Source organism: Abramis brama, assembly GCF_963993115.1.
Source record: "Abramis brama genome assembly, chromosome: 22".
NCBI lineage: Eukaryota > Metazoa > Chordata > Actinopteri > Cypriniformes > Leuciscidae > Abramis > Abramis brama.
This window is the reverse complement of record NC_139984.1, coordinates 31,471,799-31,486,079: the sequence shown is the minus strand read 5'-3', so window position 1 is coordinate 31,486,079 and position 14,281 is coordinate 31,471,799. Positions and strand designations below refer to the sequence as shown.

General features: G+C 38.2%; 2 protein-coding genes across 2 annotated transcripts in view; one reads left to right on the top strand and one right to left on the bottom strand.

The window, feature by feature from the left end:
- LOC311072984 (uncharacterized protein) overlaps positions 1-14,281 on the top strand; it is a 1,552,487-nt gene that overhangs the window by 117,593 nt on the left and 1,420,613 nt on the right. The gene's annotated exons all lie outside the window — the stretch shown is intronic.
- Positions 4,691-12,113, bottom strand: LOC311072972 (uncharacterized protein). Its single transcript, XM_084098358.1, has 3 exons — positions 11,771-12,113; positions 9,564-9,733; positions 4,691-5,299 (listed from the first exon to the last, which is right to left on the bottom strand). The coding sequence occupies exons 1-3, from the start codon at positions 11,925-11,927 to the stop codon at positions 4,808-4,810; spliced, it is 819 nt and encodes a 272-aa protein (XP_083954484.1). The 5' UTR covers positions 11,928-12,113; the 3' UTR covers positions 4,691-4,807.

Sequence of the window (14,281 nt, the reverse complement as noted above, 5' to 3'; positions counted from 1 at the left end):
CCTCTCAGTGCTGGATTTAACAAAGCAGCCGTATGATGACTGTAACTGAAGCAGGCTGATGACAGCAGGCCAGGCTGATGAAGATGTTCATGTCCTGGATTAGCTATCATTGACGGCCTCCGTCAGTGTGGTGGGGGTGTGGGGGGGGGGGGGGGGGGGGGGGGGGGGGGGGTCATGCCTGCGGGCCTGGATCTGCTGGAGGACGAGCTTTAATGGCTCTTAATGACCGCTGAGTCACGCACACACACATGTCCTTTTCCAACCTTCTCCGTTTCACTCGCAGGATTGTGTGAGAATTAGAGTGGTTCACTTACCGCCATTATGATGCAGAAGCACAAACACCCGTTATATGTGGATATACCCAGAATATATAATTTATAAACATCACAACTGTATTTTGCACAGTTTTTTATTAAAAATATTTGCTTGTCTCAAATTATTTTGTTTATTTTTTGCTGCTTTACATATTTCAAGGCATCGTCTATCTGATCCCAAGCATACCTCAATTTCCACCAAGGCTTGGTTGCAGGAGAAGTCCTGGAAGAGTCTACAGCGGCATCACCGTCGCCTGACCTGAACCCCATAGAAACTCCCTGCTGGGATTTGAAGGCGGCGCAAACCCAGGAATATCACGGACCTGGAGGCCATTGCTCATGAGGAACCGGCTCAGAGTCCTCAGATTTACAGCAGGTCAGAACAGAAAGAGTGTACGACGGAGTACTAAAGATGCTTGAAATGAAGGGGTTGAATAATTTTGAGAATCCAGAAGACAATAAAAGTTGCATTTCAGTTGAATTTTGGGAAAACACTTGAAACATTTGTTGTGTTGAGTGATTTCAATGAATTTTGTTTGATTTGCTCAGTGCAAAAACCTGAAAGTGTCAATTTTGCCAATAACTCGGGGTTGAATTTTGATTGTGTGTGTATGAGTGTTGTGTGTGTGTGTGTGTGTGTGTGTGTGTATATGTGTGTGTGTGTGTGTGTGTGTGTATATATATATATATGTGTATGTGTGTGTGTATTTGATATTTATTTGATTTCAGAAAAGCTTTCATCTTGTAACAAGGAACAGTCCTGAAAGTACTGAAATGAGGTTAAGCAGAAATTATTAATAACATTTATTAATTATTTTTATGTATAAAGAAAGAAAGAACAATATAATGACATAATAATAATTGCTATTACAGTAAAAAAAAAAAATTCTGCTGTGAGAAAACAGAATAAGAGTAAACCAATAATAACTAGAAAAGGGGTGAAGATTACAGGAGTAAGAGGGACGGAGAGAGAGGGCGAGAGAGAGCAAAATTAAGTTAAAGACAGAGGATGAGAGGCAGAAGAGCTCGTAGATGAAAGAGGAAAATATTCCAATCAGAAAGGGGAAAAAAAGCAGTAAATGACTAGCATTATAAGAGCGCGCGCTGAGAGCTCTATAATGAGCAGATGTGAGAAAACAGAATGAACAATTAGGAGAAACAGGAAGTCCCATCTTTCCCTGTGATCGTAATGATGCACAGCACTGAAAGAGTGTGAATTTAGGTCACCCCACCTTCCCATCATCCCGAGAGAGAGAGAGAGAGAGAGAGAGAGAGAGAGAGAGAGAGAGAGAGAGAGAGAGGAGAGAGAGAGAGAGAGAGAGAGAGAGAGAGAGAGAGAGAGAGAGAGAGAGAGAGAGAGAGAGAGAGAGAGGGGGAGAGCACGAGAGAGAGGGAGGGAGAGCACGAGAGAGAGAGAGGGAGAGCACGAGAGAGAGAGAAAGAGAGAGAGCGAGAAAGAGAGAGAACGAGAGGGAGAGAGAAAGAGAGCGAGAGAGTGCGAGAGAGAGAGAGAGAGAGAGAGAGAGAGGGAGAGAGAGAGGGAGAGAGAGAGAGAGAGAGAGAGAGAGAGAGAGAGAGAGAGGGAGAGCACGAGAGAGAGGGAGGGAGAGCACGAGAGAGAGAGAAAGAGAGAGAGCGAGAAAGAGAGAGAACGAGAGGGAGAGAGAAAGAGAGCGAGAGAGTGCGAGAAAGAGAGAGAACGAGAGAGAGAGAGAGAGAGAGAGAGAGAGAGAGAGAGAGAGAGGGGGAGAGCACGAGAGAGAGGGAGGGAGAGCACGAGAGAGAGAGAGAATGAGAGAGAGCGAGAGGGAGAGAGAGAAAGAGAGCGAGAGAGAACGAGAGAGAGAGAGAAAGAGAGCGAGAGAGTGCGAGAGAGAGAGAGAGAGAGAGAGAGAGAGAGACACACTGACAAGTTGACACTATTTAGATATTATTATAGCACACACACACACATAAATTATACAGTCAAACCAAAAGTTATTCAGACATCTTCAACATTTCTCACATTATCAGTTTATTCGCTATAGTTTAGAAAATGGTAATAAAATATGAGTTATGAAATCAGTTGATATTTCACTGGTTTTGTCCATCTTCTGTTAGACTGTCTCACTGATGAATTATGATGAATATCTGTCAGCTGTTAAATTTAACTATACAATTACATAATACCAGTTTAGCTCAAACAATCACCAAGCAATGCTTCATTGTGTTCAGTCTGTGTGTGAAAAGAGCATTAGCAATTAAAGAAAACACACTTCAGCAAAACATGATCAGCTCAAAGTGTCTGAATCATTTTTGGTCCCAAATTTGTATAAATGTTTCTGATAGTCACTGTATGAAGAATGATTGGGTAACACGAGGACCGTCAGAAGTCGGAGAACGAGAGGATTGTCTGTGTCCAGTAATAACAGAAGCACAAGCCCAGGGTTAGTGTTATCATGACAGAGCCGGCTGGATCCACTCACTCGCGTTTCATCTTTACTTTGCTTTTCTACATCTCCTGAAAGTTGAATTATCCTGTACAGGATAGTATTATTTAAAACCTCTACTAATATCTGAGTAAAAAGCCCATATTAGCTCTTTATTTCCCCAAAGTGCAGCAAATAAAATGCAATAAACGTAAGCCCACAGAACCCTGTAGAACTGCATACTCTGCCGTTCATCATCCAAAACTGGTTTCGGATTCATTAGTTGCAATTATAGAGGAAAAGCACTAGTCTCTATTCCAGTTTAACTTTATTATCTGTAGTAATAATAGTTTAGACCAGGGATTCCCAAACATTTCTGTCAGCCAAACCTACTCTAAAAAAAAATGCTGGGTTGTTTTAACCCAACTTTGGGTCAGATATGGACAAACCCAGCCATTGGGTTACATTTTTAAATTACATTTTTAACCCAACATTCGGGTTTGTCCATATTTGACCTAAAATTTGGTTAAAACAACCCACCATTTTTTAGAGTGTAAAATACCAGCCAAATGTATTACATATTTTTGCCAGCCAGACCTGAAATATTTGCTTGAAGTTCCCCAGAGATTATAAATTACAATCTGTAATAATTTGTAATTTACAACAAATGTGCATGTTCATTCCTCTGATGTTGATAAACAGCCATACACATGCAATATATTATCCAAATAATATACCAAACAAATAAAAAAATATATACAATTTGAATACATTAAATACCATGTTTAACATAACACGTTTTTGTGTTTTTACAAAATGTTAGTTTTACATTCATTTTTTTATTAAGACAAAATATTAATGATATATATATATATATATATATATATATATATATATATATATATATATATATATATATATATAAAAAACACGCACATCAGTTTGGCCTATTTATTTTTATTTTTGTGCATTTATCATCTTTAGTGAACGCAGTTTAACTGTACATTTATATGCTGCTGCCCCCTGCTGGAGAGAACATGTCAAAATAAAAGCATTGGATGGAATATGTACATATGTAATAGTACAGTCAGCGTTTGTGTTGCGATTACCATCTCACCATACATCATCCCAGTTATTATACAGCTACATAAAACAAATCACACACACATGAAATGAGTTGAAATCATTTTATTATCTTACATGTAGATTATCTCAAAAACTTCTACTAAGAAAAATAGTTCAGTACAACATAAAAAACAATCACTGCAACAACAACACATATATATACAGTATATGTATTAATCCAAGTGACGTCTTCCTCGGTTTAAGTTCCCTCTCTTCGACTGGCGATAATGTCTTTCTGCATCTTGTGCCTTGAAAAGCTCTAGTCTCCATTCCAGTTTAATTGTATTAACATAAAATGCCAGCCAAAAATATTAAATATTTTTGCCAGCCAGACCTTAAATATTTACTTGAAGTTCCCCTGAGATTATAAATTAGGCTACACTCTTCAATAATTTGTAATTTACAAATGTGCATGTTCAGTCCTCTGATGTTGATAAACAGCCACAAACAGGTAAACAAATAAAATAAAAAAAATCTCATATATATATATATATATATATATATATATATATATATATATATATATATATATATATATATATATATATATATATATAAAAATTTAATACATAAAATACCAATGTTTTTGTGCTATTAATTGCATTTCAAAATGTATATTTGAAATTATTTATTTTTTTAAATAAAGTTGTATATTTAAACAAAATATGAATGCATAACATTAAGCCTATTTGGTTTTATTTTTTATGCATTTATCATCTTTAGTGAACGCAGTTTAACTGTACATTATATGTTGCTGCCCTCTGCTGGAGAGAAGCTGTATTTCATGTCAAAATAAAGGCACTGGGTGGAATAAAGACATAAAATAAAACACACACACATGAAAGGAGTTGAAATAATTTTATTATCTTACATGTAGATTATCTCAAAAACTTCCACTAAGAAAAATAGTTCAGTACAACGTAGAAAACAAGCAACACTGCAGCAACAACACTACAACACCTATATATTAGTATTAATCCAAGTGACGTCTTCCTCGGTTTTCAGTTCCCTCTCGCTGTGTCTCTTGGACTGGCGATAATGTCTCTCTGCGTCTTGAGCCTCGTAGAGGACGGCCATGATCTTCCTCCTCACGCGCATCTGTACGGCGGGGTCGCTGAGCAGCCGGTACTCCATCGCCACCTGACTGGAGAACACCGCGGCCGAGTCCGCCGGAGGGTTCTCCAGGACTTTAGCGGACATCTGCTTCAACACCTCCAGCTTCTGCAGCTCGATGTCCGAGTCGGACACGCGTCTGCGCTTGCTGGACGTGCTCCTGGGAGACAGCGAGTACGAGGCCGTCTCCTCGGGGATCCCGGTGTCGGGAGTGCCGGGCATCGGGGAGAGACACACACTGATGGAGTCGAAACTGTCAATGTCTTTATCCGTCTCTTGCATCATCTCATCCGACTCTTCCACACACTCCTCCACTTTATCAGAGGACGGCAAGCCCAGCTACAGGGAGGCAAGGAGGAAACATTGCACTGGGTGTTAAAGGGGTGGTTGATTATGATTTGACTTTTCTAACTTTAGTGTGTAATGTTGCTGTTCGAGCATAAACAACATCTGCAAAGTTACAACGCTCAAAAGTTCAAAGCAAAGGGAGATATTTGCTTTTACAGAAATCACTTTTTAAGGACTATAATAAACGACTGATAGGGACTACACAACATTCCTCCGTCATGAACCCCAAAATTTACATAAACCCCGCCTCACAACAAACGACTCTATATGGCTCTGCTAAGAATGAGGTCTTGAAGCTCCGCCCTCTGTGCCGGGAGCAGCAGCTCATTTGCATTTAAAGGGACACACATGAAACAACACATTTTCGCTCACACTCAAAAAGAGACAACGGTCTACTTGCACAACTACTTCCGCGTTCTAGTGAGTCCATATCGGGAGTTTCCAGTTAGAGCGTTCAGCGCACCGACATACATTATTCAGGGATGTGATTTTTCCGGATTAATCCGGAATTCCGGATTTTCCGACCTGAAAATGTGACCTACGTGAATCGTGCAGATCTGTAAAAAAAAAAAAAATCTCACAGCCGTCACCATGGTAACCCCGGACGGAACCACAATCGCCGTCCCCACGCAACAGGGCCACTGTTACACATCCACCAAATAAGTTGTTATGTGTCATACTCATGACATAATAAGTTGGATGTTGCACATTAAGCAGTTTAAGTTTGGTTTAAAAAAAATGTAAAAATATTTTTTTAATTTAAATAAGTTGTCATGTGTCATAAAAAGTTGGATGTTGCACATTTAGCAGTTTGGTAAAAAGATAATATTTTTTAAAATTCAGATAAGTTATTGTCATTGTTGTTATAATTATTATTACTACTATTATTATAGAATGGTGTGGATGGCACAGTGCATTAGACACTTGGCTTTGATTTGGGGGGGGGGGGGGGTTAGGGGTCTCAGTTTATTTTCCTGCTTTTTTGTCCTTAGCCAATCACATGCCTGATTATTATCACTAGTGTTGTCAAAGACCCGGTACTTCGGTACCAAGTCGGTACTACATTTTTTTTAAACGTCACGGTACCAGGTTTTCTCAAACCCGGTACTTCATGCGCGTGAATGCCCGAAGCTCATGCCGTTGCGTCCTCTAAGCGCTGAGACATGGCGACCGGCGGTGCTGCTGATGTGGTGGCTGTAAATCCACTTGTTGATAAGAAAGGAGGAAAGAGACACATATAGAAATATTTTGGATTAGGCTAATGTCACGTTGCCATTAGTGGCCGTTCACATAGCGCGTTTTTTGCGCGTGCAGATTCGTTATTCCAAATGTAGGCGCGCGACATTTTCCAGGCGCACCTATGTTCATGGTTGCATAGCAACGACAGACGCCACGGGAGAGCAAGCGCTTGTGGAAAGGAGAAACTTGTCAATCTCCGAATGCAACGTAACATGAGGAGAGTAAAGATTGAAAGCTCTTAAAGATTAGTTCCATATAAATTCACGGATAATTTGTTGTTTTGTCGTTAGTGAAAATCAATATTGACCTTGTATTTGAAAAAGGATCCTCATATAAAAACAATACTAAAATTCAGAGTCAGTTCATTTGCATTCGGAGATCGACTATTTTTGAAACGGTGCGAACTGCGCTCTCCATGATGACGAGGAAGTATCAGCAAAGAATGAATTGATTTCTAGCCCTTTGGTACCGAAATTGGTACCGAGAACCGTGGATTTTCACTGGAATTGGTACCGGATACTGAAATTTTGGTACCGTGACAACACTTATTATCACTATGGTTTATGGCTGCCAATTGATTAAAACAATGATCTTTTAATTTAATTTTAATAATGATCTCTGTGTTAATTATCTTGAGCCTGCTGAAATGTTCCTATAAATATATTTTCTTTCCAACTGTGCATTCTGAATAATAAATAGGCTAAATATATTTATATCTATATTTATCCACTAAGCTGCCGCTGCATGTTCCTATATACTCGTCTTCTCATTAACAGTTATTTTCTCTTTCTGACATTTCATACCTGTTGGGTTTACATTTTTAAATGAAATTGACAATTAAAAGGATTGCTTGTGTGCGCTGATGTTTATTCCAGTCTTTTAAAAGGAAGTAAGTAAGTAAGTAAGTAAGTAAGGACGAAGAAAGAAAGAAAGAAAGAAAGAAAGAAAGGACGGAAGGAAGGAAGTAAGGAAGTAAGGACGTAAGGAAGGAAGTAAGGAAGGAAGGAAGGAAGGAAGGAAGTAAGTAAGTAAGTAAGTAAGTAAGTAAGTAAGTAAGTAAGTAAGTAAGTAAGTAAGTAAGTAAGTAAGGAAGTAAGGAAGGAAGTAAGGACGGAAGGACGGAAGGAAGGAAGGAAGGAAGGAAGGAAGGAAGTAAGGACGTAAGGAAGTAAGGAAGTAAGTAAGTAAGTAAGTAAGTAAGGAAGGAAGGAAGGACGGAAGGAAGGACGGAAGGAAGGACGGAAGGAAGGACGGAAGGAAGGAAGGAAGGAAGTAAGGACGTAAGGAAGTAAGGAAGTAAGGAAGGAAGGAAGGAAGGAAGGAAGGACATAAGGAAGAAAGGAAGGAAGGAAGTAAGGAAGGAAGTAAGGAAGGAAGGAAGGAAGGAAGGAAGGAAGGAAGTAAGGAAGGAAGTAAGGACGTAAGTAAGGACGTAAGTAAGGAAGTAAGGAAGGAAGTAAGGAAGGAAGGAAGGAAGGAAGGAAGGAATGCTCGCGCGGTGCCTGTAATGATGTTAAACAGGCTAAGCTATTTAATCAATAACGCACACAGCGTAGAGGAGAATGATGGTAACCTACTTTGATTATAGCATTTTAGGCATAAACATGTAAATAGTGAAAAGACTGACATTGAAAAATGACACAGAATGATTAAAATATTTAATTGAGAATCGAAATGGAATCGATACCCAGCCCTACTAATGAATCACCGAAATTAGTTTTTTTACTCAAGCTAAAGTTTTCATTTAGCAGGAAATCGAAACTGAAAATAGCTTATTTAACAATCAATAAAACAATCAAGAGGAAAGGTTGCACTGGGTGTTAATGAGCTACTGAAGCTAAAATTAGTAATTAGCAGGAAATCAAAACTGAAAATAGATTATTTAAGAATCAATCAGTTGATCACATTTTAACTTTATACAGCACTTTGGTTAACCTACGGTTGGGTTTAATAAATAAAGAGAATGAATGAAATTAATGATTTATTTAATAATCAACACTCAAAATGCACATTTAATATAATATTTTTTTCATGGCAGATTTATTTAAATATTAAATGAATATAATGAAGAAATGAATAATGAAAATGTAATTTAGTGTTTTTATCAATCAAAATGCTCCTCTCTAGAGTAAACTTGTCTACCAAACTATTGTGTTTATGGACATCGAATGTTAATGTTGCGTGACATTGTTTACATTGTTGTAATATGGCTTTCGAGAAACAGTAACGACTAAATGGTTGATTTCTTCTACAATATAATCGCACTATGGTAGTTAAGCAACGAGTAACGTAGTTGCCTAAACCCAGAATGATTTAATTCTGAATAAAACAAAAGACGGCCATGTTAGCGTATCTTACAGTCGTAACACCATCGGAGAAGCGCTAGTTAAACGCCACCAGTGATTTCAGCCCTTAAAAACTGTTTCAAATTCATTTTTGGCTGAATATTTCCAGTTACTAATGACACAGTCAAACCAACATTTATTCAGACACCCTCAACATTTCTCACATTATCAGTTTATTCAATATAGTTTAGAAAATGGTAATAAAATATGACAAGAACTCAGAGTTATCAGATCAGTTGATATTTGACTGGTTTTGTCCATCTTCTGTTAGACTGTCTCACTGATGAATTATGTTGAATATCTGTCAGCTGTTAAATTTAACTACACAATTACATAATACCAGTTTAGCTCAAACAATCACCAAGCAATGCTTCATTTTGTTCAGTCTGTGTGTAAAAAGAGCATTAGCAATTAAAGAAAACACACTTCAGCAAAACATGATCAGCTCAAAGTGTCTGAATCCTTTTTGGTCCCAAATTTGTATAAATGTTTCTGGTAGTCACTGAGTTTTTGGGTATAATGTGTCACACTCACAGTTTACTTTATTTTGCTCTCCTCACTTACATAAATGAACTATAGTGTCCTGCACACACTAGTATAAAATGATATCTGGTGTCTGAATAGTTCTTGGTTTGACTGTATAATGTGAATATGTGTGTTTGTACACGTACATGGTTCTCGTTTCTCCGATGAACAATGTGTGGCTTCAGGAAGTCCAGGGCCCTCAGGAGCCATCGCTGCCTCAGCGTGAGGGGCTTTACCTCACTGCCACTGGGCTTCGGCTTCCTCAGGCGAGCGTACTGAGTCCTCAGAGACGCCACTCGCGTCGCCACCGCCTCGGCTGAGGACATAAGAGTTCAGATACAGTCAATACAGGCCTGGGCATTTGAACATGAAGAAACATGAGGAATAGATTCAGATATTCCCATTCGATTTGATTTCGATTTGCAAGCTCTCGATTCGATTTGATTTTGATTCGACTCATTGAATATAGATTTAATACAAATCCTATAGTGGTTAATTAATAAAAGAGAAATTAAGAGCCACAAACCTGTACATTAAACTTTTTATTGTAGGTACATTAAAACAGAACCCAACTCTATATTTCAAATGCATATGAATAGACAGGATTTTGATGCAAGATGAAACACTGATGCTGAAAACTGGACGAGTGAGAACAGTCGCACGCCTTGATCAAACAGGATCAGGTTATTTTATGTTTAAGATAAAACACACACAGATCTCTCAGCATTAGTGTAACATGGAACAAGCCTGTGAACAGTGGAGGAAAACTAATACTGGCTTTTGGGTGATAGATAAATAATAAATATGGAAAAAAAAAAAAAAAAAAAAAATTGATTTGTGGCCTTTGAGAATCGATTTTGAATCATCCACATTTTAAAAAACGATTAATCAAAAAATTGTTTTGTTTTTTTTGTCCAGCCCTGAATTTCAGTGTCACAGGCCAGGCAAGGTTTAATCTTGAATTTTGAATATGTGCACGTGTATGTAAGATAAAAGATGCATTTATAAATAAAAGCAAACTGCATTGAGGAAAGGGCACGACCCTTGAACTTCAAAAGGAGTAGAATTTAATTTTAGCCAGTAACACCATTAGGTGCCAACAGAGTGTTTTACTGTTTAATATCCCTGTGGGGACAATCCAGCTTTTAATGTTGTTTATGTGTCTATGTGGTGTTTTTAATGTGTTTTAAGTCAAACCATGTGTAAATTCATAAGTCTACTCCATTGCTGAGTATTTTCTCCTTAAAACTGCAGTGAACCAAAGACAGTCTCAAAAACACGCTTTGAAATCGCTGGTGTTTCTGACGTCACAAACTACCTTGTAACCAATCAGATCAATGTGTGATCGTCAACCAGTGGATCTCTGAGCTGAGGCGGGGCTCATTTGCATATTCATAGAATTGCGTATACTAAATGAGGCAAGGGTGTAAAGTTACATTCAAGCTATTTTAAGGCACAAAGAAATTTTTTTCAAGGAAAAAACGTTTAAATATGTCATTTTGGTGATCAAAGATGAGTTTAAGGGATACAATCATTGACTACAGGGGGACTAAAATTGTCAACGTGTCATTGATTCAGCCCTTATTAAAATCTCACCCCAGCCAGGCAAACAAAGTTGGCTTTACAACACTGGAAAATGTTAATTTACCATTCGTGAATATGGGGAATTTTAAATAAGCTGTTCTATAATACTGTACAATTTTGTTTATTAACTTGAATCAAAGAGATAGTTCACTCAAAAATGAAAATTCTGTCATCATATACTTGCCCTCAAGTTGTTTCAAACCTGCATGAGTTTCTTTCTTCTTCTGAACACAAAAGAAGATATTTTAAAGAATGTCATGACTAAACAGTTGTGAGGCACCATTGACTCCCATAGTATTTTTTCCTACTATGAAAGTCAATGGGGTCCATCATCAACTGGTTACAAACATTCTTCAAATTATCTACTATTGTGTTTAACAGAAGAAACTCATACAGGTTTGAAACAACTTGAGGCTGAGTAAATAATGACAGAATTTTCTTTTTTGGGTGAACCGTCTCTTTAAAAGCACATAGTTTGCAACATTTCATACACGCATAAAAACAAACACGTCTGAGGTGAATCTTTAATGCCAGAAGTGAGCTAATAAAATACTGGAGCAGGTTAAAAGCAGGTTTAAACGAGCAAGCTATAGATTTAGTTGCACTGTTAAAGCTATAGATTTAGTTGCACTGTTAAAGCTATAGATTTAGTTGCAAGGTTAAAACACTACAACAGTAGCATAGCGTTCATGTCTCTACCGTACGTTAAATCAATGTTTACTCTAGCGATCTCTCTCTCTCTCTGCACACACACAGAGGTAAAACTCACCGGGCATCTGAAGCGCATCGGCGACCTCTTTCCATCGTCGGTCCTTCTCTTCCCGATTGTGATAATCGGCGTCAGAAATATCGTACAGACATGCAGACTCCTGCCACAGCTCGATCAATGTCTCCTCCGCCTGGCGAGTCCACGATTTCACCGCCATCCCAGCGAGTGTGGGATAATCTGGTAAAGTCCCCGTGTTTGTCGCTAGTCAGTGTCCAGTCGCTCGCCTCATTAACATAATCGCGCAAATCTATGGACGCGTAAACAAATCATGGCGACTCAGTTTAATGGATCGGAAGACTGGAAATCTCCTGTGACTGTAATGGCGGCGCACAAACGCTCGTGAATAGTACATACTGCCACCTACTACACCGGAGTGTGTGTGTGTGTGTGTGTGTGTGTGTGGTCATGCCTTCCAACTCTATTCTATTAATCCAGTCTCCTGTTTAACGTGTGTATCTAAATAGGGACATTCCAGAGACCTAATGGTTTTTATACTGTACAAACTGTATTCTCACCCCTTACACTGACCCCACCCCTAAATCTATCCATCACACACACACACACACAAACCCGATTTTGGGACTATTTTACACCAGGGTTACACCATAGTCTTTCTGAGAAAGACTCTTTGGGGTTTATTTTAACCACAAAGGCACCATTCTACAGTGCAGTTCAACCATACTGGAACATCACTGTAAAAAATATTCGTAATTTTAACGGTAAAAAACTAAAAAAGCAATGGAAAAGACATGTTAATTGCTTAACAGTGTGTACCCTTACTATATACAGTGAAAAACTGTAATAGCACTCACGGGACATTTCATGTAATTTTACAGTAAAACGTTAAATGTACGGATTTTGAAAGTACACTGTAAAAAAACCTTACCGTTGCATTTACCGTACCTTATCATAAAAAATCTGGAAGCAATTTTTAGGTTTTACAGCAGTGATCTAAAGATTACGATAAAAAACTGGCAGCTGTGGTTGCCAGTACTTTACCGTAAAAAAATATGGTAGAAATATTTTAGTTTTTACGGCACTGAACTTAAGTTTATGGTAAAAAACTGGCAGCTGGTTGCAAGTGCTTTACTGTAAAAAAATACGGTAGTAATATTTTAGGTTTTATGGCACTGAACTTTCATTGAACTTAAAAAAAAAAAAAAAAAAAAAAAAAAAAAAACCTGCCGGCTGTGGTTGCCTCTAATTTAAAAATATTGCATTACAAACCAATTTGTCATAAAAGCTATCATTGAGAATTACCAGAGGTTTAGAAGTTGATGTTTTATTGAAAATAATAAAGGTTGTAGTCACCATTATGGAGATTAGTGTTTGCTTTAGTTGGGCTCTTGACCTTTGACTTTCTAATTTAAGGTTTTCTCTGACTGCTTTAACTGTGTGTTTATACACACATTCATTATGGCATGAAAATCAGAGAGAAAATGTGATCAAGTATTGTTGGCTACTTAATGATGATGACATAATCATCAAATCAGCAAAATAAAGAATCTGGTCAAAAATCACTGGTGTTTCTGACATCACAAACTACCTTGTAACCAATCAGATCAACGTGTGATTGTGGAGTGGATCACTGAGCTGCTGTGAGTGAGACGGACTAATTGTCATTTCAGGGGTGTTAATAGAAAAAAGTTAAGGGAACTCAATACCTGATTATATTAAACTGAACTTAAACTGAATGAGTGCAGCAGAGATCTAGTTCCCAGCAAACGTTGCGTCTGAAAGCATAAGGAGAATAGACTACATGTTGAAATTAAGTGTTATTTTGTGTGTTTTTGCATAAGATTATTATAGGAAGAAGTGTGTTGGTGTTTAATGAATCGCCTTATGTTGGGATTCATAGGGTTTTCTGTAATGTTGCAGTTTGCTTTTAAGGTTAGCCTACCATTCTGGGTCGAGGATGTAATAGGCTAATTGAATACATTAGCCTACATTAAGCATAGCCTATTGTTAAGGCTACATCCACGAAAGTCAACTAACGTTTTTTCCAGAGAACAGTTTACTATCACAAAATAGAAAACAAACCCTTCAACCCCCTACCACATATTGCACAGTGCACACAAATAAATACACGTCCCAATAATCAGCCTAATTGTAATTTTGCACACATGACAGAAAGTCTGCGATGAAAAACACTGGCACGGCGACCAGCTAGATCATTACACTGGCACGGCGGCCAGAGACATCAACATCAGCTTACTATGAGCAGACTTGCAGATGCTGTTTTGAACCTCGTGAGAATCAAGTTCAGTCGACTCTCCCTCTTTCTGGACTGTAGTTGTCATCATGAATATTCATTATGTCAAAACTTAATAGTTAAAAAAACTCCCAGTCTTGCAGATATAGTTGTGCGTAGCAGAAACAAGCAGCCTAACGAAGAAACATTTTTTTTTTCGCAAACCCGTCCACTACTAATTACGCAGGTTTTGCAATCACTGTCAGTTGGGCTCAGGTGTCGACTCGCGTGACGTCAACGACCCGCCCATTAACCGTTAG